This window comes from Pituophis catenifer, unplaced genomic scaffold (assembly GCF_029215685.1).
Source record: "Pituophis catenifer annectens isolate HBS135680 unplaced genomic scaffold, rPitCat1.0.hap2 SCAF_3, whole genome shotgun sequence".
Classification (NCBI taxonomy): domain Eukaryota; kingdom Metazoa; phylum Chordata; class Lepidosauria; order Squamata; family Colubridae; genus Pituophis; species Pituophis catenifer.
In genome coordinates, this window is record NW_027256883.1 from 59,237,799 (window position 1) to 59,265,132 (window position 27,334).

The 27,334-nt window shown below is 34.8% G+C and overlaps 1 protein-coding gene across 1 annotated transcript in view; it reads right to left on the bottom strand.

The window, feature by feature from the left end:
- Positions 1-7,278: 7,278 nt before the first annotated feature.
- NETO1 (neuropilin and tolloid like 1) overlaps positions 7,279-27,334 on the bottom strand; it is a 98,323-nt gene continuing 78,267 nt past the window's right edge. The window contains exons 9-11 of the mRNA XM_070940993.1: positions 19,123-19,236; positions 12,060-12,618; positions 7,279-7,327 (exon numbers count right to left, since the gene is read on the bottom strand). Coding sequence (XP_070797094.1) covers positions 7,279-7,327; positions 12,060-12,618; positions 19,123-19,236 — 722 coding nt within the window. The remainder of the gene's footprint in view (positions 7,328-12,059; positions 12,619-19,122; positions 19,237-27,334) is intronic.

The following is a 27,334-nucleotide window of genomic DNA, read 5'->3' on the forward strand; positions in this document are numbered from 1 at the left end:
CAAGGCAGAAGGGAAGACGGAAATATTTGCATCTCTTCTCTTGATACTTTTGATTCTCAGTATAGGTTATAGTGCCAAGTTGCAACATTGGGAGAGAGAAAAATTCAAATTAGCCCTTTTCTTGTTGGGCCAGACACAAGACACACTAAAAAAACCAAAATCTTATAATCATTTTGGTTTAATCAACCAGAGATAAGTTGTCACTTGGGTGGGGAATGGCATAAGGGGAATTGCTGATTCCTGAGTTTTGCAGTAGATCAGTTTTTTTCCACCAAGTTCAAGAATTCCAAGAAAGAACTTGGATACAAAGCCACTCTATTCCTTTAAGGCAGGGGTTTCCAAACTTAGCAACTTTAAGACTTGTGGACTTCAGTTCCCAGAATTCCTCAGACAACTGTGCTTTAAGGGTCAGGATGTTCCAATGGAAAATGGCAGTAGGTGGGAAAAATAAATCAAAGCCATATTCTATTGTTCAAATTTGGGCCTCTGTCTTTAAAAAGAAGAGAATTACAGAAATCTTACTGCCTTTTAAATATTCACACCAAGCTTTCCTTTTGGGTTTGTAATATTTCTGAAAAATTTTTTAAACCATTATCATTTTGCAGTTTTATTTTCAAAGACCACAACTTACATTTCTATTCTATTTTCCATTTAGTCTTTTTTTTTCATTGCTACGATTTTGAGAGAAGACTGAAAGCACATTAAAAAGCACTTTAAACTTCCATACTGCATGCTAATATGGATAAATGATTTTTAGACCAATAGCAGAGTTTTAAGTGCATTATTATGTGCTAATGGGTATGCTAATGTACATTTAAAAAAATAAGTGTTTTTTGAAGTGCTAGTGCTGAACAATGTTGTGCCTAATCACCGTGCTGTGTGTGTGTATATATATACTGCTCAAAAAAATAAAGGGAACACAAGCAGAAGACATCCGAGATCTGAATGAATGAAATAGCCTTATTAAATACTTTGTTCTTTACATACAGTAGTTTATACACTGCTCAAACAACTAAAGGGAACACAAAACTACTGTATGTAACGAACAAAGTATTTAATAAGGCTATTTCAGGTGCAACTCACCATTAAACACACTTAGAAATGAATCTAAAAACAAAAGACATTTTTTTTCTTTTTAAAGAATTAGATTACATTATCTATAATCAAGAAGAAAAAGACAATCACAATAAAGTTGTGGATAAATATATTTACTTTGTAAAATGCAAAATTAGGAAAACAAACAGGTTGTTTAAAGAATCTGAATTAGAATTTAGAAAGAAGATGGATAGGAGAAAAAAGGATGTTTTAAAATTTGTTGGGCTTGAATTTCAAAAACTAGTCAGAACTGAAAGATATATCAACATGAACAACAAAATGAACAATCAGTACCGAAAGATATACACAAAAAAGTAATTTTCTTGAACAAAACATACACATGGAGTTTCCATATAGATGGTGAATAAAAGGTAATGCCACTTGACTGCAGTGTCCTCTCTGAAGTTTATGGAAAACTTACCTTGGTAGCAAATATTGTCAAATATATTATAGCTCTTATTTTTGTTATTACCAAACCTTGAAAACTATTTCAAAATATTTAGAATATAACACCAGTAATCATAAAAGCATACTCTTCACTTATGACCAATTGGTCCAAAATATGACCAATTTTAGTCCCAAGTCATTGTGCTTGCAACCCTAATCATGTGACTAAACTTTTTTTACTGTTTTGTGATGGTTGTAAAGTAAGTCACTGTGGTCATTAAACAAGTCACATGATCATTAAGTGAATCCAGCATATCCAATGGGGTCCACCCCCCATTTTCTGCCAGTAAATAGCAAAAAGAAAGTTGCATATCATGGTCACATGACCACAGAACTTTGCAACTAGTCATAAATGTGATCCAGTGGCCAGGTGCCCAAAATTTAATCACATCACTGCAGGGAGTAAGCTTTGAAAACTCTGGCGTTATTTCAAATGGTTACTAAACAACAACTTGTAAATTGTAGATTACCTGTAGGAAACAGCTGGGTGCTCTTATATAAAATTGAAAAAAATACATCCATGGGGGACTTGTATATCCAGCCAATGAAAGATGCTTTATTGCCATACGAAGGCAAATTTGCAGATGGTATCACATAGCTCAGGAATAAAAGATGGTCTCTCTAGAACAGGGGTGTCAAACTTATGGCCCTTGGGCCAATTACGTCACGTGCTGGCCCTGCCTGGTTTAGCGAAGGGGGAAAAAGTCCCAATACGTCATGTGACACCGCCATGATAATGCGAGTTTGACACCCCTACTAAACTCTTCCTGAAAATACCTGTTAATAGCCAACACTGTTCTAATTGCGGGGTGAACAAATAGGGAGATTTATAGCCCAAAGTACTTCTAGCCTGACTGACAGATTTTTCTATTTCAGGGGAGCTATACAGACACTGCACTGGTGTCCAAAGGCTGATTTGTTCTTTTACAATTTTAGTATGTCTTCATTTTAAGTGCTACCTTCATATTTGGACCCTGCAGGATTCGTTTCCTACTATCTAGTAATGTCAAAGGATTATAATGCAGAAATCTATACCATCTTATTAAGGAGTGGGCCTTTCTTATGACAACATACTTCCTTTGATCATCTATGGTGACTCTCAGTCATCCAAGTCATGGTTGTCCCAAAGGTGCTTTTTTCAAGAGGCAACTGGACTTTGATTTTTTGGGGGAAGATGTTTTGCTTCTCATCCAAGAAGCTTCTTCAGCTTCCTTTGAATATTATTGAACAAAATCAGTAAGGAATTGTGTTGCAGCACTATCATACAGGTTATCCAAGAACTTGGTATGTTCTATTCAACCATCAGAACTATGACTTTCTTATTTATTTGTTAGGTTTATATCTCATCTTATTCTTAATGTTGGAATATCATTTGAGAAGATCCAAAAATAAATGTTCCTTGTTGAAGATGTGAGAACAAGGAGTTACAGCTGTAAAAGGCAACTCGACTTTCTTGGTTTTTTTCTTTGAAAACATTTTGCTTTTCATCCAAGAAGCTTCTTTAGTTCATGAGAATATTGACTCTTGGAAAAAGCATGACCTAGATGATTGAGAATATCCATAGATACTTGTGGTAATTGCATTTCAAGAAATAAGGCATGGCGTACAGAAAAGTAACAGATACGTGAACCCAAAAAAGAACAGCCCTGAATTTTTGCAAGTGAATATTTAAATGGCGCAAAAAAAAAAAAAAAAAAAGCTTCTGGAAAGCTTATCGTATTTATAGTTCACAGTTATGATGTCAGTTTTTCCTTGAATTCTTCTGGATCTTTGTGACAACTTGTGGACCAACCAACAAATGAGAATTGGCATATATAGCATCAGCACTGAGGACAAAGCATTGCACATTATAGGTTGTGTAAAGTTTTGCAATGAAGAGTATGCAACAAATACTCTTACGTCTTCATGGCTTGCAATGCCATAATTATGCCACTGGTTCTTATGCCAAGTCAACATATGTATATTATATTGAAACATAAAAGTAAATAATGGGAAAAGTTTCTTTGGTTTTCATTTTCACATGACCAAGCATAATTGCACAAGTTAATACAAAACCTGAAATTTAATTGTCCTTTACTTTTTACCTATCAATTGCTGTGATATTCATTGGGAGAAACCTTAGAGTATTTTTTTTAAAAAAAGTAAATATTAAAAGAATTTATGTGCAGAATATATACATTTTTTGTGAGCCCTTTAAAAAATTCATACTGACTGAAAAATGAGATAGAATATAACACACAAATATGGTAAGTATAAAAGTCTAATTTGTCCTTCCCTTGAAACAGTATAAAATGCATGAGAAAACCACCAATAAACATTTGTCATATAGGGAAGAATGAAGTGACTGTAGCATGTAACAAACAGGCATCTATCACAAAAGTATTTACATCAGCCTGATTGGTTGTACAGTCGAAATTTACCTTTAAACTGGATTTGGCTATGATTAATATTTAAGCTAAGCCAATATGCCTGGATAATATCACGCTTGGATAATATCAATAAAAATAATTATTTTTAGTTTCATTAATTTCCTGACTCTTAAATACATAAGTCTTTATGAATCTGGTAATGGCAAAGTCAGACAGTTGGATATTATAGCAAAACAAAATTAAAACTGCTGCTGAAAAACAACAGCATGCTTAGACAAAACTTAAAATACTTTGTAATATCAAACATTATAACCATTCTCCATTTTCCAAGCAATAGCAATAATATACCGCTTCACAGTGCTTTGCATCCCTCTCTAAGCAGTTTTCAGAGTCAGCATATTGTCCCCAACAATCTGGGTCCTCGTTTTACCCACCTCGGAAGGATGGAAGGTGGAGCCAGTGAGAATCAAACTCCTGGCAGTTGGCAGAAATAGCCTGCAATACTGCATTCAAACCACTGTGCCACGGCTCAACTATACAGAAGAGCAGTCAGTTCTGAGACAACTAAACCACTGCTTCTATACAGACATCTTTGCATGTGGAATTGCAATGGCCAGACTGCAAGTTGGCATTTCAATCCACTTTCCCACCCTCTGCCTGTGCAAACAGTAAATTGTAACCTAAGTCTATATCCACAATTCTCCACTGCAGGTCAGTATGGTTCTACTTCCAGCCAAGGCTGGAAGTCAAGGGCCAAACCAGGGCAAGTTTAGTTAAACCAAAAGGTATGGTAACAGCAGCTTTCAGAAGTCGTCGAAAGTTCTATGGAAATGAGAAGCAGAAAACTCAGAAGATGGATGTAGAAAAATTTGATCTGTGTGAGATACCATCCCACAGGACCACGTGGCTGGCTGCTTTAATATTATCCTAACTGATAACAAAGAAGAGGTTCTTCTTATATTTATAGGTGGTTCATCTGTTTATGCAGTTTTAACCAATGATCAGCAACTAGTTAACTATAGAAGGCTTTTGTTTATATAAAGGTATTTTTAATCTGAGATACTGTTGGCATGTAAATGCATCATAGTGAAAACATGTTTTCTCCAGACAGTTACATGAGGCATTATTTTTTTTTCTCAAATAAAATCAAAGTTTTTGTAAACAATTCCATGGGGATTTAAACATTCATTGTCAAGTTAGCCCTCACCACAAAAAAGTGCACAAACATGCATGAGCATGGATGAAACTACTTACCATACTTAAACATCTTCAGTTAAATTATTGACTAGGCTACCCAACAGTCCAAGATACAATAGACTTTCTCTTTCTTTAATTGATTAAAGGATAACCCATCTGGCTCCTTTTTCTCAAAGTCTTCTTGTTGCTTTGCCTTGGCAATGTTCTGAATGATTAAAAAGTTCCTCTGGTTTTTGAGAAGCCAGAGCAAATTAGAGGAGCACTGATGAAATGAGTTTGTTGTTTGTTCTTGTTACAATGAGAGCTTGGCTTAATTGAATCAAACTCAAGGAAACTTCTCTTCACATTGTCGCCATCTTTCATGACATGACATAGCATCAAAGACTAGTAATACATGAGGCCATACATTTTAAACACTGAATAGTGATCACCACAGTCCATCAGAAATATAAAGTGCACTTCAGTATTATTCCAAGATTTCCAGTAACTCCATAACCCCCCACTTCACCAATCTATGCAATATTCAATTTAAATGCAAGCAAATTGACTATTTAAAAGAGGGGTTTCTTTGCAGTAGAAGCTTCAAAACCTAAGTCAATGTTACTGCTAATAAAATTTACATAAATACACACAAATATATCCATTCTTTCCTCCTCCAGCATAACTCCTACTCTATACTTGAAGTGTAATCACGTGTCACAGACTTTGAGATTAACTGCCAATGAATATCATGAGATTTGTTTGTGAATATATATTTTTAAAGTTATTTTGAATGCCTTCTGTTCTTTGAGGCCAATGAGGGAAACACTTTTTACTCAACTGCTTTGTTTATAAAAGTAGTTACTCCAAAGTACACATTAAAAAATATGCTATTTGAGGTAATAGAAATTTACTTTAAAAAATTACAAATATTAAATAATTGCAATCAATCTATAATAACTTTCAACACTGGACTACATTTAGCAATTTACAATATTTGACAGTTTACCATCAGTTTTCATTTGAATCTGACTGCTGTCACCCATCTGTGTGCACCCTTCAAAGCCACAATGATTCTGAGATTTCAACATCTGTGAACTTCAGCTTTTGAGCTTTCAATATTTCAGATAATATGTCACATTGATAAAGTGAATAAAGAGCTTCTTATGCAACATTTGGGATGGCTAAATAAAAGTCTTAGCAAAATTGTTTTTCAACACTGAGACAATGAGATAGAAATGTTCAGCAAATGACATGAGAATTCTGTAATTCATAAGGAACAAGGCTTACGGTATTTGACATTACACATTATTCCTAATGTAATCTATCAGAAAGTACTGTGTGCAATATTCTTTAAAATAACAAACAAACAAACAAACAAAGATACTGTAGGAATCTCATCTTACTTGGGTTTTTGGGCGAAATTAAAGATAAGTTCAGTATTTATTCATACTTGCTTCATTCCCTTCTTAGATCAGGGGTGTTCAAACATGGCAATTTTGAGACTAGTATGCTGACTGGGGAATTCTGAGAGTTGGAAGTCCACAAGTCCTAAAGTTGCCAAGTTTGGAGATCCCTGTTCTAGATGACTTTCAGAATTTCAGCTACTAAAAATGATTCATCATTTAGATGTGACCCAGCAAATGTACTATAAATCCTTACTTAACTGCTAGAGTAAATAAGACTACTGCAAAACTCAGTTTAAGAAATTATTATACATTGTTTTATGTATCATTATATAAAAACTTACAATTAGCAAGCATATGACACAAAGAAATGGATTGGAATAGCAGTAAGTATGAATGCATGCTTTTTACAATGAATCTCAAACATTTTTTTGCCGATTGAAATATTCAGCAACATACATGCAGATCAATTTCTCAGCGTGACCTTCTGCCACATCATTAGATGTTTTCAACTGATTCTTCTGTTGAAGTGATTATGAATCCATAAATACCTGATTAATCATTTGTTCCTGAAAGTGGATAACTTTTCTTTGTAATCAAATGACAAAATAAATAACAATATAAAAGAAAAATATGATTACAATAAATGATAGTAATAAGGGTCTTATTGCCATTCATTAATTTTGCTTATTATTGACTGGTGTTTTTTCCCCACGAAATCGGAGTAGTTCATTGGAGTCCAGAACATCTCTAGCTTGTAGTTCCAGAGCTGATACTTTCATAAGTCACTGTTGTATATTCAAAATCACCCCGAATGCACTATTCTGAAGCAATCTACATAATGAAAAACATATAACAAGTTCAATGGAAAGAATCTTATTTGACACAATATGTAAAATACTGTAACATAAGAAGGATGTTACATAGATATCATGAATTCAACCATGAAAAGAAATGTGATTTATGTAGAAGCTAGTTCTGTGCAAAATTATGAAAATTGCTCACATGGATCTGCTTTTGTACCTTAGGCCCCAAAATCCATCCATCCATCCATCCATCGGTAGGGATTTAATGAAATACCTGGACAAAGATGGACAAAGGTTTTTGTCCATTGGGATTTTTTTAAGGTGTCTACTTATGATTGGCAGTATGATATACCCCCTCCCCTCCAAGTTTGGCTACCTGAGGGCAAAAAGACGTCTGAAGCCATGACACATATAGAATATCACTTCTGGTGAATGGAATTCGGATATAAGAACACTTATGAGCACATAATTTACAGGAAGGGGTGAACAGAAGACTGCTGAACACTTTCATTGGCCAGGAGCAAGAATAATTTTTTAATAAGTGTATGTATATACGTGTGTGTGTGTGTGTGTGTGTATACATACATACATATATATATACACACACACACATAAGTGTATGCATACATGTATATGTATATATATGTATATATGTATATATATATATATATACATTTTAAACAAAACATATAGATATATAGATATAGACACACACATATAGTACACATAAATTCACATGTAAAAACTAGATCATATAGATGCAGACAAACTAACAAAATATTTAAAATATTGGTTTAGCTACCACTATTAATCAATTTCCAAGTAAACTATATTTCAAATAAAAAAAAAATCACACATAAACAATCTTAAATTCATTTCAGCCAAGCTTTAAAAAATAATGGAAATATGGAACTATCTTCTTCAGGAAAGATCTTTTGACAATGATCAGCAGCATTAAAATTAATCATTTTTCATTTTGGCATGCATGAAACAATGGCCTTTGCCCTTTCCTTCCCCCAAATATGCCACTAGGTGTACCTTACTGTTCAGTGATAACCAAAATGTTAAACTTCACTTAATACACATAATTTGAAACTGCCTACATATTGTGTGACTTATATGCTACCCAGTGGTGAAATGTAAAATTTGTTACTACCGGTTCTGTGGGCGTGACTTGGTGGTGGTGGTAGTGGTGGTGGTGGTGGAGTAATGTGACTGGGTGGGCGTGGCCAACTTTTTTTTTTTTACTTTTAAAAGCATTTTTTCTACAACCTTAAGAGGTTGCAGAAAAAAATGCTTTTAAAAGGCTCTGACGATCAGGCAACTCAGCTGGGATCATCAGAGGCTTTTAAAGGAATTTTTTTTCTACAACCTCTTCGGCCGAAGAAGTTGTAGAAAAAATGCTTTTAAAAGCCTCTGGCGATCCCAGCTGAGCCGCGGGATCATCAGAGGCTTTTTTTTTACTTTTAAAAGCATTTTTTCCGCCGAAGAGGTTGTAGAAAAAATGCTTTTAAAAGTAAAAAAAAAAAAGCCTCTGATGATTGCATGGTTCAGCTGGGCATGGGGAGCCCAGGGATTTTTGCTACCGGTTCTCCGAACCACCCGCCACCATCGCTACCAGATCGGGTGATCCGGTCCAAATCGGGAGCATTTCATCCCTGATGCTACCTCTGAAGTGTATACTGTTCTCCTAGATTTATTTTCAGTAATAGGGGAAACTAAGTGTATAGAATTCGCCTTAAAATAAAGTGAGAAGTAGGATCAGTTCAAGACACAAGATGTTTTTCCTGCTGGGTCTTAGAAATTAATTTTCTGCACTTACTTTGTAGTTCATTACCCAGGCCATATGTTTAGTTACAGATTCTTGTTTCCTTCATCTTTTCAATGCTCATGAATCATGTGTTTAGAACCTGGGTCACACACTGTCACCAAAACTTGGGTGTGGGCCAAAAAAAATGGCACAAATTTGTGCTTTGCAAAGTGACATAGGACAAAAATATTACATTTATAGGGACAAAGAGTTTCTATTTTATTAATTTATTGTAATAGATTAAATAAAATAAATTTTGATTTTGGCCTAAAGATCTTGGACTATAGCCAAATGTGGTTGTATATTGTTGGGTGACGATATAACAAGGTTATCATGGGAATGGAAAAATGTATAAGAGTTCTAAGAGTTCAATAAGAAACAAGTTCAAACTCCTACTTCATGAAGATGGCCAATAGGCGTTGAGTAAAACCAGCTTCAGTGAATTGTGAGGATAAACAAGAAATAATCTGCATATTAATTCAACTTCCCTAAAATAAGCATACCATCAATTATGACTATACATAGATCTAAAAGATAGGTTCTCTATAAACCTATAATGTGTAAGCTGCAGGCTAGAAGTTATTTTGAAACATTTTAAACCCTGGATTTTAAAAGAACAACAATCAAACTGAATGGTCATGCCAAACCGCTGCTAAACAATCAAGCTTAATATTCAGAATCATATTTTGCAGGATGTTATAATGGAACGGAGGAAAGTGATTGAATAAATTGTATGTGTTATTGAAATTAGAGCAAACCTTTTTAATATCTTTGTACATTCAGGGAGTAGCAACATTTTTCAAACAAGCCAAAACACACAATCACAAAAACCAAATTATAAAAAGATCTCAATTTTTTTTCCAAGAAAACAAATGAAATGCAGGGATGGTGAATTGGGAACAATATATTCAGTTGTTCGCTTACCTTCAGTTGTCTTTTACACCCTAGTTGTGTTGTACTCAGATTCATGTTTGTTTAGAGACCCAATGAGGCAGAACCTGGAATGTTATGGCTATTTCATTCAACATAATAATGTTTGCATAGGTAAAAAAAAGAAATAAATGCATATACATTCTTTACTGAAGCATATCTAAAGATTCAGGCAAATTGATTTAAGATACCTAAAACTGGTAGGCTGGTAGGCAAAAACAATGCTCTTATTAACTTTATCAATCCTTTAAAATTAGTCCACTAAAATGGCTTGGTGCAACTAATTGACAAAGTGCACTGAGAGGTTTGGATTGGAGTGTTTTCAGTGAGGAGGGGTATGTCAAGCAATGCAGAAAAAAGATAATAATGGGGCTCCAATCACATGGCTGTATCCATCAATTTAACTTGTTTTATTCCTCCTGTGTCTTGTAGACACCCCAGATTTGGCTAGCTTTTATGTAGATGGAAAAGACTGAACACATGAACACGATAATATGGAGAATAATAAAATGCATGTGTACAGCCTAAACCTATCACAAGGTTTCTGGCAGTTTCCAAGTACATTGCATGTAAATATTTTTCACTTTGTATTTACTCATAATCTTTTAAGCATTTTTATTAACAAGCATGCAGGGTGCATTTCACAGCAAAAGAGTCCCCATAATTTTCTTTGAAACAGTCATTCTGCCGGATTTGATTTAGAAAGCTTTTGCTCTGCTACTTTTTTTTCATAAGCAAATCTAAAAGAATATCAAGCTAAAGCATAAAAATTATCCCCTAGTCTAAATTGCAAATAAACAAAACAAGTAATGATATATCAACTGCAGAAATCACCATATCGTATTTCAAAATATTGTGTTTTGCTGTATAAAAGAAACATGATCAATGAGGGGAAGGCAAAGGGATTTTCTCATTGGTTTATCCCTCCCTACAATCTGGAAGGAGAAAATATTACATTCAAGCTCTCTAAGAAATCAGTTCTGCATGCTAATTTTTCAAAGAAAACTGCCCTTAATTAAATCAAAAGTATCTTTGGTAGGTAAAAGTCTATCTACCCTTTCATACATTTTTATATTTAATGAAATTAAAATAATAAGACACCATACCCCACTCCTGAAAACAATTCCTGAGACAATTTTTGATGATGGAGCAGTATTAGAAAGATTAAAAACAAACAAATAAAGAAAAAACGAAGTCGTTCAGCCAATGGAATATTTGCAATTAGAATTTTTCACAAAATAAGTATATCTACTGTACATGAAAAGCCCAACTTAATTATAATCAACAGTATTCTTTAGCCACCTTAAAAATTAAATAAGCCTCCCTAGGAAGAGCTGCTTAACTCTTTCCTTGCTTGACCTTTCTATGCTATAAATTCCTCCATACAATTAGCTCTTGAGAGTGTGCATGTATGGAAAGGATGAAGGCTGCACTTCAGAACTAAAACTATTTTAGAGCCTAGATTAGTGAACAATCAAAGACGGGAAAGTTTAAACTTCATTATTTCTTGATTATCAAAGCCAGACAGTAAAGCCTGGTACTGTAATGGTCTCCATGGCTACTTTATGCCAAATAGCAGGTAAATATAAATAGAAAGAACCTATTTTCATCTGCCAAAATTTGCCAGGGAATATTGCCATGGATTGTATTGGGTTAGAAGTTGTAGTAAATGCCTAAAAATATAAATAAAGACAATTTTGGATTCTTAGCAAGCAAAATCACTGAGTTGCTAAGTGATTCTTGGCTGTTTTCATGGGATGATACCAAAAGCACCTTCTCCTCCTCTAGCCCCTTCCCGCCAAAGAAAGCAAAAACAAAAAAACACCCCTCTTTAGAATACTCATCCATCATCCATCATGAATAAAGAAGAATGACGGCTCACAAACAATGGTTGGACTGTAAACGGATATACATATTAATAAATAAATAAATAAATAAATAAATAAATAAATAAATAGAAAATAAGAGCTGAACCCAGTCTTCATGCAAAAGTCCTCATCAAAACTCTATTGATACTGACCGCTGAACAGCTTTATCGTGTCTGGACAGCCTGTGACTCGTGGTTGGTACCTCTTCAATTTCATCTATCTCACACACATCTGCAGCTTCTTGTGAGTAGCTATGCTTCATGACAAGGATGTTTCTTCTGTTCACAGGCTGGATAAGGGGCTTTGCAGGCTGGGGTTGGATTTCTGTCAAGATTGGTGTATCTCTTGTGCTAAGATTACTATGGCTGCCCTTAGTGCTAGATAACTGTGATCCACAGTGGTGGTCATGAATGCATTTTGAAGATGATCTACGGAGTTTATGATAATTTTCAAAGTCATCTGCAATATCTGCAAGGTCCACTGAAGTTCCTGTCCCTCTGAGAGTACATAACTCATAATGAGGAGGCTCAAAAACTTCTTGGAATACTGTTTGATCAAAGTCTGCTTTCTTCTGGACAAATCTTTTACGAGGCTGTTTGATCTGGACTATAACAGAGATAATGATAAGGAGGATCACAATGCAAGAAGTCACCCCAATGATTGTCCCACTGGTATTTGTAAGCTGGTCCCACAGGCTGGCTTTTGTCTTTTCTGTGAGATGGGAAAGGGAATAAAAAAATAAAACAGAAAATTAAAATCAGCCTTTTTTTTAATGACCATTAGTTTTATGGATTGTTACTATGATGATTCTTTCTCAATCTTTCCAAACTGGGTACTGCCCAGATGTGTTGCAACTGCATGTTTCAATAGATTTCTTGGCTATACACCTGGACACTTTGATAATTATGTCCCAATACATTGAAGACTATAGAACTGATATAAGAAAGAATACAAGAAACAGAATTATATGGCAGGGCAGCATTTTGCTGATCAGAAACTGATTTCAATTCTCTGGATTTGCTCCAGCTTTATAAACCTCTGTAAGTCAAATAGTTGGATATACATACATTCATTTTTTCTATTTAACCAAATTCTCAAAAGTGCAATGACAGATTTTTTCAAGCTTCTCCATTATGGTGACATCTCTAAGAGAGGATAGCTAGTCTTTTACCATGAATTCTCTAAAATAATAACCTGGTTCTTAGAGGGAAAAGTTAATTTGTTATCTCTTCCTTAGTCAGGCATTGGAATGTTCATATCTATGGACAAATCTTTTTTTAACTGGTCCTGGAATCTGAAAGTAGGTCAAATAGGTTTGCATTAATTATCTTAGAGCTAAAATGAAACTGCACAGAGTTAAAATGAAACTATTCCGAAGTGCGTGTGTGTATGGACAGTTAGCTCTACAGACTAAAAATCTCCTGATGAAGCTAAAGAAATTGCTATAGGTTTATTTGTTTTATTGCTCATTGGATTAGATCAAGAGTCAATCTAGATGAACCACAATTTACAGCCATGGCCATTGAGATACTTCAACACATTTAATAATCAAGTCACTCTCATATCCCTTCCACCTATAGCAGGGCTGTCAAACTGGATGTGTCCCGCGCTGGCGACGCCCAGTTTAGTGAAGGGGAAGAAAGTCCCGATATATCATGACGCCATCATGACACCGTGATTTTGACACCCCTGGCCTATAGTATGAGTTGGGTGCTTCTTTCTAATTCCATTCTAAAAAACCACCACTATGCAACTTTTTAACTATTTCAAGTAATACTTTTAAGAGGCCAGCCATTTACTGAAAAAAAAAATCAAGATTCATTAAGCAACTTGAATCTAGGATGTAGTAAAACTATATGTAATACTATTGTGGAATTTAGAGGGAGAAAAGTTTGGAATATATTACTGTTTTGTATATTTTATTATTGTTTTTGTTGTATTTTTATATTACATTTTATCCTAAAGGAAAATTATGAACACATTTTTGTTAAATGTTTCTACTGTGGATCTGTAATCATTGTTAAACATATATATTGTTCTTATACCAAGTTAAGAATGTATATAATATGGATGGTCTAACACAGATCATTTTTTTAATGTTTAATAAAACATCTAATAACAGGAAACCACTTTTGCCTATTCAACACATGAGAGCATCTTACAATGGTTACGTTTTCAATTGATGGCTGCAATTACTATATTTTATTTATTTTTTTATTTTATTTTAAATTTATATACCACCCTTCTCCCTGAGGACTCAGGGCGGTGTACAGCCAGAATTAAAAAACATAAAATACAAATATTAAAAATATTTGTATATATATGAATAATATGATAGGAAAAATGGTCTGAATCAATGCTTGTGTTTAAACATAATACAGTACATGATAAATTATCTTATACATAAACAAATTTATTCCCATCATTATAGTTTCAATATTTTACTAGCAAGGGAAATGCATCTTTCATTTGAAAATTGAAGGCTTTCCAGACCGCTTATGATCAAACTTTTGTGCAATAAATTGAAATGGTAAAGATTTTCTATTCATTGAAGTTACCTTATGACATGATAATATATACCACAAAAATGTTTTCAATTTAAGAAAAGTAGCAAGCCTTTAAATGCCAGGGTATTTTCTTTTCTTTCCAGGAGGGATAAAATCAATTGTTTGTCCACGGGGCAATTTATTTATTACTCATAAGGGTGTTAGAGGGAAGAGAGATAATATAGTTCAAAGTGGACTGAGATAATCATGTCTACCAATGTATTTAGCATATTTGAAAATCCACCAGAGAAAAAAGTATGGAGCATGTGTGAAAATTAAAGTACATCCTGAGAAAGTTGAGGATACATACTATAAAGAAATGAAGAAGGATGGGTTAGCCTATCCTTCCTCACACATTTTTTTCTGATTCCCATGCGATGTGAGCTTATAATAAATGTTTCAATAAAATACAAAATACAACAGCAAAAAGAGAGGGATTGTTTCACTGGTGTTAATAAGTTAAAAGGTGATAAATTCTTGTACTGATTTTAAACAGTTAAAATGAAATTTGAGATTATAATCATTCAAACACCACCCCAATCTACTTCTAGGGCAAAGTAACATTTCATCTCGCCCACCTTACTTCAGTTATTATTATTATTATTATTGTACATCTGTAGAAATTGCCATTTTTTCCCCCTGAACTAGGGCAATGAAAAGAAACGGTTATGAGTTTATGGAGTTAGATGAAAGAAAGTATAGAGATTCTCCAAATTATTTTAGTAGTGAGATAATGTGTTCCTAATCTTTACCAGTGTAAAAGTTTAAGCAATCCTATGCAGGTTGTAAAACATTTGTTTTCATAAATCAAAGACCACACCTACTGGACCTACTTGTGACACCTGAATGAAAATTCAGTGATATTGCGTAGTTTTGGATCTTTGCCTAGTTTTGGATTATTTTCTCTTGCTGTAGAAGAAGGAGCACTTTCATTAGTTGTTTCCCTTTTTGGTTAGTAAATGTCAGGATGGTCTTCAAGAATATTCAGAAACTACAACTGATGCAGAATTTGGCAGCCCTTATGCAATTAATCAACTGTATTACTCCATTTCATATTGAATCAACTTTCCTCTAAATTATTTCTGAGTTAGGATTCAAGATCTTACTTGCTCTAATGTTTAGAAAAAGGAAGAGGCTAATTTATCAAATGGTGGTGAGTGGATATTTTTATAACATAAAAGAAGTCCACCTTTTAACATTAATAGCCAGGGAAGAGATATACAGATAGTCCTTATGACTTACGACCACCATTGGAATTGAAACTTCTGTTGCTAAGCAGTGCATATGTTAAATGAGTCATCAAATTAACATGCCTAATGTTATGACTTTTCTTGTCATCGTTATTAAGTGAATCACCATGGTCATTAAGCAAAGTTGGCTTCTGTCTCTTGTGGAGCAGCCGCCTGGGAAGGTTGAAAAGGTGGTTGTGTCATAAATATGTCAAGTGCCAAAATTCTGATCACATGACTGTGGGGATTGTGGTCATAGGTGCGAGGGACAGTTGTTAGTCACTTTTTTTTAACACCGTTGTAACTTCAAACAATTATTAAACAAGTGGCTGTATGTCGAGAACTGCCTGCACTACAATAGTTGCTGAGGTGGAAAGAAGTGACATCTGGGAAGAAATTGCTTGTTTGTATGCCTTGTTGTAACTTTCTTAGAAGCATCTGACTAGCCAATGGAAAATAAATTCTGGGTAACATAAGTATTAGTCAAATACAAGTGTGCTTGTCTTTTCTATTACCGTATTTTTCGGAGTATAAGATGCACTCTTTCCCCCCTAAAAGAGGGTGAAAATTTGGGTGCGTCTTATACACCAAATGTAGCTCCGCCCATCCACCAGCCCCCACTCTTTGGCCTCTGCCTCCCAGAAATTTACCTCCTTGCAGCAAACAGCCTGTTTCAGTTTCGGTGCAACCTGATTAGCACAAGCAGCTGATTGTCAGTTGAATCAACTTCCCGACCATCAGCTGTTTCAGGCTGCAGGGATTGTCATTGCCTATTGCCACCTCCACGTGCCTCATTTTCGGCCTCTGCGTGCCCCATTTTCCACCCGTTCTGATCCCTGCTTCCCGAAACAGGTGGAAAATGGAGGCCAAAAACCAGACGCATGGAGGCGGCAATAGGCTATGGCAATCCCTGCAGCCTGAAACAGCTGATCTTTGGGAGGCCGATCCAACCTACAATCAGCTGCTTGTGCTAATCAGGCTGTGCTGAAGCTGAAACTGAAATGGGCTGTTTGCTCCAAGGAGGCAAATTGCTGGGAGGCAGAGGCAGATTTTTTTTCTTGTTTTTCTCCCCAAAAAAGGTTGGTGTGTCTTATAGTCCGGAGCATTTTATATTCCCCAAAAAACTGTAATTCTGAATTCAGAACCATAGTTTTATTCTTAAATTCATTACAGAGACAATTTCTCATGTGAATTTCCAATGTGAAGATAAGCAAGCAATACCATCAAGCACTGGAGGGTCTCAGGGTTATTCGTGAAAAGCAAAATCTATTTATTTCTTATTTCTATTAGAAGTATCCAATTTTTCTCCATTAAGGGCAATAGGTCCATATAAGAGGTAACAGCTTCTTGAAAGGGTTTTGCCTGTGTTGTCCTGCATTTTTGTCAGTACTACTCAACCTTTGTGGAGAAGAATTCAGCCATTCTTTGACATTTTAAGGAACATTTTTATTTCCAGAAGAAATCTTCCAAAAACTTACCATAAAAGCTATCCCTCTCAAATCTTCTCTAACTGCAACTAGTTATAGAACTAATATAGTTCAAAAACAATCCAGGATCAAGATTCAAATCTCTTTAATTAAAAATTTATTCTCTTCTCTTTGTATTGCACTTAATTAAAATTAGTAATACGCTGATGATTTGCCACTTGTCCTAGCATGCTATGAATTATGTGTTGAGCTTTTATTCAGCTTTGAAATAAAATTAATATTCAGAATAAATACTGATCGCTTCTGACTTGCTAGCAGGGACTTCTGCTTCTGATCAGTGGCATATTTGGAAATGCTCTTCATAATCCAGTAGCCTACAGCATTTGGTGGTAAAAATTAATCTGTTCTTATTTGATCTGTTTCATAAGAGTATAGAAATATTGTCAGCACCACTTTTGAAAAGATGAAGGTAAAAAGTCAAGGATTGATTGGCAATTCTTCACTCATTAATTGCCTAAGGAAACTAACATGTTGAAAAGGACAGTAAAACTGTATGTTTGTTCCAACTTTTGAATCACATGATTGCCCAGTCCTGCTCCTTATACTTTAATTGAATTAAACATTTGAGTCAAATTCACAATCATGCATAGATAGGTACTTTATGTAGAATTCTAAACGTGTAGGCCAGCCATACTTTCTGGGAAGATACTGGTAGAATAGAGCCAGCAAACCACACCAGACATTGATATGGACCTGCTGTCCTTCTCATAACATTAATATGGAACAGTTAGGCATGGAAGAAAGCTATCTAATAGAACTGCCTCATCACAATCATTCAGGCACTTAAAACTATCAATTAGTGGACAGATTGCTTGCATTTACAACAAACATAAAATTATAACTGTTTTTCTGAGAGATTATTTGCCATTTTAAAATCCTCTTTTTGAATTACACTTCAATTTCTTCTGCTTGGCTCATTATGCTGGCTATCAGTTAAGGTGAAGCATTTTGCAAGCTTTTTTCAGTTCTTCCTAAATGAATGATGTCCTTTACCCTTCTCCAAAAAGCTTTCAAAGGCATAATAACCATGGAAGCTGTTGCTGAAATAAATTATCCCTCTTGTTCTTTATAATGAAGACAAATGCAGATACAGAAATCCCCAAATCTAGAGAACTATGGCAAAACAATTGTTATCTAACTGTACTATAAAGCTTGAGGTTGAAATTCTAGTTTAGGCTTCAATTTTTCACAATAGAAACCAATGAATTATAGAAAATTCCACTTAAACATGGTATAATAGAGTTAGTTATCATTGGAAGTTGGATTTTTATCTTAAGAAATATTTGGTTTTATTTCCCATAACAATGCAAAGAAATGAGTTGTTCTGCTGTTTTTGAGTTATTTTCTCATGAAACAAAAGCAGGTTTACACAAGGGCAAGTGCATATATTTTATTATTCACATTCAAGACACACACATAGAAGTATGTATTGTATGTTTTTACTTTTCATACATATACATGCTTCGTTATTACTATTGTGTTATATATTTTACTTTTAACACACCGATGCTCTGGCTTTGTCCCATATACCCATGAATAACTCAAAATATTGCAACATTTCACAAATCAGCCATTGTATCTCATTATAACTGTAAGTTTATATTGTGAGTGCTCCTTTGATAATGGTTTATATTTTCACAAGCACTGAATATTAAGCACCACGAACAAAATGAGGAACCCAAGTGATAGTATTTCTCTATCCAAATACTGATCAAAGTCCAACAATTTAACTTTTCCAGAGAAAATATAGGACTTTTTCACTCTAGCTATTAAACGCTCTATTTATTTTGTAATAACTTTTGAAACAAGTTCTAACAAATTTTAGACCTAGGTGATAAACAGTCTTATGCATTCATTGAAAAGCATGAGAATAATTACGCGGCAAGTTTCAAATAATTAAATTAAAACTATTGTGGCATTAATTGGAAGTTTAATCCATATGCTTAGCATTACCTTTGCAGTGGTTTTCATCCCATGGATATACACAGTTCTGGAGTCCATTGCAGACTAATGTATTATTAATACACATATTACTATGGCAAAAAAATGTGTTGGCTTCACAGGGGGCTAAAAAGAGAAGGAAAAAATGCATTAGCAGGACTGCACAGTGTATTTACTCTCCTACTCAGTAGCAATAGAGCTATTAGTAAATCTAATGCAACACCAAGCAAAGATATCTGCAATATTGGATCTAAAAACTTTATATTTTGAATGTAGGCCAGATGGCTGTAATTCTATGTAATCAGCATAATGGCTTCACTGTTTATTGTATAAACAAAATTTAGGATTTAAAGTGCAGTTTTCACCTGCAGTCGAACACATTCATGTCTTCATTACAAATCACTGTAATGTGTGTATCTAAATGTGAGAGAGAGAGAGATACAAGAAGATGGCAATATCTAACATAGTTAATATGCATTTTTTAAAACGCCATCAGCTTCAGAACAATTTGATGCTTATAGATATAAACTAGGGATGGTAATGAAGAAAATTTTGGTGATATGTTCAAGCATATATACTTTTAAGTATAAGTAGGTAAGGAATTGCAGAAACACTTGCCTTTCTGAAATTGAATTTTTACAGTCCCTGAGCAGGAGGTAGAGCGTAATTGCCTAAGGCTCACAAACTAGTAAAATCAAGTTGCTAATATTACTAAAGCCCCAGAATGAAAGTATAACTGGAGGCTATATACTCTATATCAGGCTTCACAGGGAAATCCAAAATTCTCAAGGAGAAGTTTACAATCCAGAGATTATTCACGTTCAGTCACTGAACGTTTCTAAATTCAACTCAATAATGATATATTTTTATGTTCATGCAACTAGATGGCTATCTGTATAATTACTACAATGCTGCCATTAGAATTTTTAAGTGGCACTAAAGGAAAAAATGACATATTTTAAAGCTATATTAACCTCTCTGCAGACTTTAACATATATTTTACAAATAACCTTGTATTGGATTGGAGGACATTTCAATGATCATTTCTATTTTTATTTAGTCATACAGACTATTATGATTCTGAGAGGTTTACATCTTAAAAGTAAGAACAATGAAATTAAAAACGTAGAGGTCATATGCATGCAGAAGAAAAACCGTACATAACAACAAAAAACCTTATAGGAGTCAAGAGCCCATTGAATCTCAAGGTATGGAAGAATAACTTTCTCAACATCAATGGAGAAGAGAGGAGATGTATGAATATCTGGAGGAATGCTATCCCAAATATAGATAGCATTAAAAAATACAAATATAATACCTTGGAATGATAAATGAAAAGAGATTAATAGGTTTAATTCAACCACATTCTAATGCAGTGTTTGCTTTTAAGAAGGAACATCTGAGAGAGAGAGAGAGAGAGAGAGAGAGAGAGAGAGAGAGAGAGAGAGAGAGAGAGAGAGAGAGAAATATAAATATAAATATAAAGATAGATAGATAGATAGATAGATAGATAGATAGATAGATAGATAGATAGACAGATTTTGCTATCTGAAATAAATGGCATTTCCCTATAATCTTTCAAAGATAACCTCTATCATAGATCCTGATATGAAAGTTTGTTGTTAAGAATAACATCAGAGCAATAATAATAATGTTTAGCTTTTAGTGAGGTCAGGGCAGGCTCTTCATGTAATGAAATTGAAAAATAAAAACACTGATACATCTGCTACAATGCTGCTTTTCAATTCCTACTGGGCATACCAGTAGTTGAGGACTACTGGGTTGTATTATTACTTGTAAAAACAGTACAGGAAGAATAGCAAAGGGAGTTCTAAAAGCAGTCTTCATTTGAAGCTTTCTACATTTGAACAAAATAACAAAATAACTCTCCCCCACCCACATCCACCCACAACCAGCACACCACCAAAAGACTCAAAAACCAGGAAAAGGAGTTGAGATTCCTCTATGCCTCTTTCTGAAAGTAAATCCCACTAAAGGGCATTGAACAAATAGACATGCTTAGAAGTGTGCTCTAAGTGATATACATGCCAACAACTTTTATGTTTAGTTGTATACAAAGGGTTAAGGTTAGGATTATCTAACATGCTATCTCCCATGCTTCTTCGTTCTACTGCTCACTCATTTTCTATACCTGTGTTTCCCGCTATCAATATAGGATCTTCTATCAAAAGTTACTGCCTTGCCACCTTCACGTCAACCTTCTTCTTTTGCAAATCGTTGGACAAGTATAAACAATGGAGACATAACAACATCTAATGAGAAAAACAGGGATCAAAGCTATATTTCTGGAGAATGGCAGTAATGGCCAAGCAAGGAAAGTGAGATTATGATAATAATTCCTAGCAGACCTACAAGTTAAAAACAAAAAAACAAAAAGTAGAATCACAGTAAGAGAATGGAAAATACTGTAGCAAAAAAGTGATAAATTCAGGAAATGTACAGATTCTTCTCATTTGAAACAAAGATCTCAACCTGTCCCACTGTGTCCCAGGGACATCCAGGCTGATGTATTGGATGCTAGAAATAGAGCAGCAGTTCAAAGGCAGCACTATTCTAATAAGAAGATGCATATTCCACAAGGAATAACCACCTTGTAGGTTATCCAGAAATGCAAAGTTTGAAATGTTCAGTTCATGAGAAAAATCTAATTTACAGGGTAATCTGATCTAATCCAACAATGAAAATTATGATTCTCTGTTGCAAACACTAGTCACAAGGTGGCAACCTAAGTCTAAAGGAGCTACACATATGATTTAAACCCCAAGGATATGAATTAATTTTATTATTAGGTTTCAAGAAAAACAGCAGATGTTTCCTATTTAAATCATGGTAAGTGATTAAGGACAAGAATACAGAACAATCACTCAAATATATAAGGATGTGTGTAAAAAAAAAAATTAGAAAGTCAGAATGTTGTTGCACACCAATAACTTTAGGTCCAAAATCAGTGTAAAAGTTTCTGCAAGAATTATCTTCATGTCATTTCCTTTGCTTCCTCAAAAGTTCTCTGGGATCACAAGGCCTTATTTAAGGATCCAAATTGTTATGTTTACCTCAGAGTGCAGAAAGTAGTTAAATGTAACAATGACAGAAGAGCGAAATACCATATGAAGGGTGTTTTCTCATCTTTTATGCAACTCACCTTGTGATGTGGCAATGAAGTACTTGAAATAAGAAACCCAACTCAGTTTTTACTGCTGTTGTGAATGGCACATTGTGCTGCAAACTTATCTTTTCCAAGCATGTATTTGATATTGTGATACATATAGAAAAGGCTGGGGCAAGTGTTGCAACACAACTCTACTTTCATTAGTCTGACTTCTTTTCCCCTTCTGCAGACATCACTTATCCAAAATCACCCAATGGTGATACTGCCATTTTAACAGTTCATTACAATTAATATTAAAAAACATATAGTTGTATTGTTGCCACAAGATACAACACAATAATGTTAAGTTAAAAAAAATCAACTTAAAAGTATAATTAAAATTAACTTGATGGTAAATATTTGCGCCATTGCAGGAGATTGCAGATATAATTTTGATCAAAATATGCAGGAGCATTTAAAGCTTAACAAAACACATCTGAGAATGGGGAAGACATGATGAGAAAGACATAAAAGTAAAAGCCTTGGTTCTGTTGGGTGTAAGATGGGCAGAAGAAAATTCTGACATATATTCAAGATGTTGTTAGTCTATGTATCAATAAAGTAGCAGTCCTGTAATCTTTGTGATATACTGACCTGGCCTCTTTGATATGCCATTATATATAATATAGTCAAGAGCATTGTATCATTAGTTTTAAAACATACTATCTTTATTTTCAAAATATTCTAGATGGAAATTGTGACAATTAAAAAAACCAATTAAAGAGATTGATTAGAAAGTCTGTATAACTATGATCCAAACCCTCATTAGTTTGGCTAGAATACGACAGGAAGTACGAAAAAATAAAATGCAATAACATCTATTTCTAGCTTACAATGGAAGAACAATGATTAGATAGAGCTAAAAGCCACTGTTTGTTTGTTTATTGGATTTATGTGCCTCCCATCTCGTCCGGAGGCAACTCTGAGCAGTTTACCAACCTTAAAACTAGAAACAAGTGATAACAAGAATCATAGTTATACTAAAATTTATCATTAAATGATTAAAAGATGGGCGTTGGGAAAGGGACACGAAGAACATGGTGTGATGGAGTCTTCTCTCAATCTACTAACCACCTCCAGAGTGATACACTGCCCACCCACCTCACCCCCATTGGGTCTTCAATGGCCCTTATGGAAGATCAGAAGGGTTGGTGCAAATCTCATCTAGGGAGTTTGGTATGATGTTCCAAAGGAGAAGGCTTAAGAAACTGTTTAACGTTTGCAGACACAAGAAAATTATCCTAGTCTTTTCCACTTTGTTACTATCCAAGCAGTCCAAAGTATCAGGAGGAAGATTCAGCTTCTTTAACAATGAAAAGTTGTATAAAGAAGAAATATTTTAAAGTAAATAATATAGACATTTCTTTTTTATTATTATGTAGTTGAGTAAGAATGTGCCTTCAAGTCAAAGTAGAAATATTTTCTCTAGTAGGATCTGCTCCAAGTATGATTTTTTGAGTCTTACAACAATACACTCCTTCCCATTGGAACCGAGTCCATCCACCTTAATGCTAGTTATCTTCTTCTCATCTTTCCTTCCAGCTTTCACAACATTAAATACCTCTCCAAAGAGTTAAGTCTTCACATAATGTATCAAAAATATGATAATGTGAACCTGGTCATTTGTGTCCTACTGAGCTCCTTTTTTTGTTTTCCTAACTATTCATGTTAATTCTCGGGAGTCTCCTCCAAAACCAAAGTTTCTATCCTGTTTCTTCAAAATCCAAATTTCACTTCCGTAGAATTCCACAGAGAAAGCCATAAGCTATACTATTTTGAACTATACCTTTGTAGGTGTGGTCATACTCCTTTGCTAATCCAGGTCCATTACATTTCATTATTCTCTGTCCAGACTGTAGATTCATGAACTATACATAGGTTTTGCATGAGGTTAATAGATGTTCTGAGATTCCCCTTTTTCTAAGCACATTCCATAGTTTGAAATGATTGACACAATCAAAGGATTTTTTTTATAATCAATGAAGTACATTTTGGTTTAGTGATATTATGCAGTCATATTTTTTTCCTTAATATTTGACCATCTAATTCAGCGGTTCTCAACCTGGGGGTCGCGACCCCTTTGGGGGTCGAACGGCCATTTCACAGGGGTCGCCAAAGCCCTCTCCCCCCCCCCGCCACGCCTTCACTCACCCTCACCCTCTGCCTCTGTTGGATCGCCCGGTCGCCGTTCGCTTACCCCGCCCACTCCCAATCTATTGCTGCCTCCGGAGTCCCAGCTGGTGGTTAGAGGGAAAAAAAACTTTAAATTCTTGCCGCGGGGCTTCAAAGAGCTAGCTGCAAAGCTGTAAATTCCTGGAGCAAAATTTTTTCCCCCTACTATGCTAAAAAGCGAAATTGAAAATAAAGAAGGGTCTTTGGTGCAACGTGACAAAATGAGGAAGAGAGATTTCTTTTTCTTTTTCCTCACCAAAAAAGGTAAGTGCAAAACTGCAAACAATGGGAAATTTAGGGCAAGAGGAGGTTCAAGATTTTAAAACACAAAAGAAAAAAAGCTCTATTTAACTAGGGAATTGTAATAATTGAGATACTATTAATTGTATATTGTGTTGAAAGCAGAAATGGTTGTGGTTTGGAGGAATATATGGGGGAAATTATTTGGTTTTTTATTATTGGTAAATATAATTGATTTGTAAGAAATTGGATTGCATGGAAATAATTGGAATATTCATGTTCATATTGATTAATATACAAAAAAGATAGTTATATAACTAATTGATTTATATTAAAATGTTGAATTTGTATTAAACAACTGTATTACATAATTAACCAATGTGAGGATGGATATAAAAATAGATGACAATGCGAAGGGGTATAATATAGAATAGAAGGGAAAAATTGAATTTGATTAAGATTAGAGATGAGGATGAAGGGCAATATTGTTTTTTTAAAAAAATAGGTGAGGAATAAATATGGTAAAAAGGAAATATAGAAATTGTAAATTTAATTGAAATGACTAAATACTGTGTTGGAAGAAATATCCTTCTGGGTTCTGTTCCAAGTGGGGAAAAAGACACTGGAAACATGGAGACTGCTTGGAAAGATGGTTTAATGGTGGACAGGATCACATGGCTTGATGGGGCCCATTGTGTTAGTTTCTGTTGCTATTGTGTTGCAAATGTCCTTTGACAAAGGATTGACTTTCTGCCTCTGGCCCATTAACAAAGGGTGGGGGCCAGGAAGGTGGGAGCTGCTTTGTCTGTAAAATATGCTTCTCCATTTCTCATCCAGGGAAATATAATATTCTGCCTTTTTAATATTTCCCAAAATATTTCATTCTTCTAGGAAAGGGGTGGGTGCTAACCTCCTACAACTGTTTAAATTTGTGAATCGGCCAAATACTCTGTTCAAAGAAAATACGTTGTATGTTTGTATGTGTGTTTCTAATTATTGCTATTTATTGCTATTTGTTCTCTTTTATTCTTTAAAGTTTAACAATTCATTCTTTATCTTAATATCTTAATATTTGTTTGGGGTTGGCTTTCTTCCCTTTCATCTTTTTTATTGTACAGCAATCTTTCTCCTCAAACCTACCACCTCTGTCTTTTCTTTCTTACTAACTTTCTCTTCCCCCCTTCTTCTTCTCCCTACTTCCTCTTTCTCCTTCTCCTCCTCTCTTCCTCCCTCTCTTACGTTCACTCCTCCTCTAATTTCCCTTCCCTTCCTTCATCCCTCTCTATTGCTGTATCCTTTTATGCATATGGACTACTCAGAGGGCTGAAAAGGTTATTTTTGACTAGTCCTCGCACTTTTGACCAGTCCTCGAACTTACGACTGTCCTCACAATTTATGTTTTTGCCCTATCTTGTCACCATGGTGAAGAGAAGCAGTTGTGAAATGAGTGACACAGTTGTTAAGAATGGTAAAATGGGCATAAATGATGACCAGTCATAACTGCGAAGACCGGTCAAAAGTGCGAGGACCTGTCAGCAATCACATTTTCCAGCCCTCTGGGTAGTCCTTTTGTGCACAGGGACTACTCAGAGGGCTGAAAAAGTTATTTTTGACTGGTCCTCGCACTTTTGACCAGTCCCCGAATTTACGACTGACCTCACATTTTACGTTTTTTGCCCTATCTTATACCATGTTGAAGAGAAGCAGTTGTGAAATGAGTGACATGGTTGTTAAGAATGCTGCACAGGCATAAATGTGAGGATGGTCATAAGTGTGAGGACCAGTCAAAAGTGCGAGGACCTGTCAGAAATGACTTTTTTCAGCCCTCTGAGTAGTCCCTATACACATAACCATGGCCATCCGGTCACATTATCAGCTAGCCACGCCCACCCAGTCACATGACTTCCAAGCCACGCCTACAAAATAAGCCACGCCCACAGAACCGGTAGTAAAAAAAAATTAGAACCCACCCCTGGTTGGGGGTCACCACAACATGAGGAACTGTATTAAAGGGTCGCGGCATTAGGAAGGTTGAGAACCACTGAATCTAATTCATATTTTTTGAAGTTTTGAATATTTAATTTTTTTTCTAAACAATGATTCTTCATAAATCATGGTTTTATATAATTATATTTATAATCATAAATAATATAATATCATAAAATTATTCTTCAGGGATATGTAAGGGGCCCCATTGGGGGTCTCCTGGGCAATAGTGATGCCCTTCCAATCCGGAAGTGCCTTGGTAAGTGCTTCTGACCTGAGTGTAGTAGTGTAAAATTATTATATCTATCTAAACATACAAACTACAATGAAATGAAAAGAACAATGAGTTCAAGAAGAACATAAACATCTTTTAGGAACTTTTAGGAACCAACTACCCACAAGAGTAATATAAAACTGTCATATACAAACATAGTTGCTGCATTGCTCATCATTGGTAATCTCATTCTAATGTATTATTTTGGCAAATGCAGCTATGAAATGAAATTACAATGATTCAATAACTCAGAAATTCTCTAACTGTATGATATTGCAATTCCCTAAAATGTAAAATCAATTTGTATGTTTCTCTGCAATGTCACTGAATAAATCTAATGATTTCAATATAGACCGATTTGAGAAAGAAATAAAATCAATGCA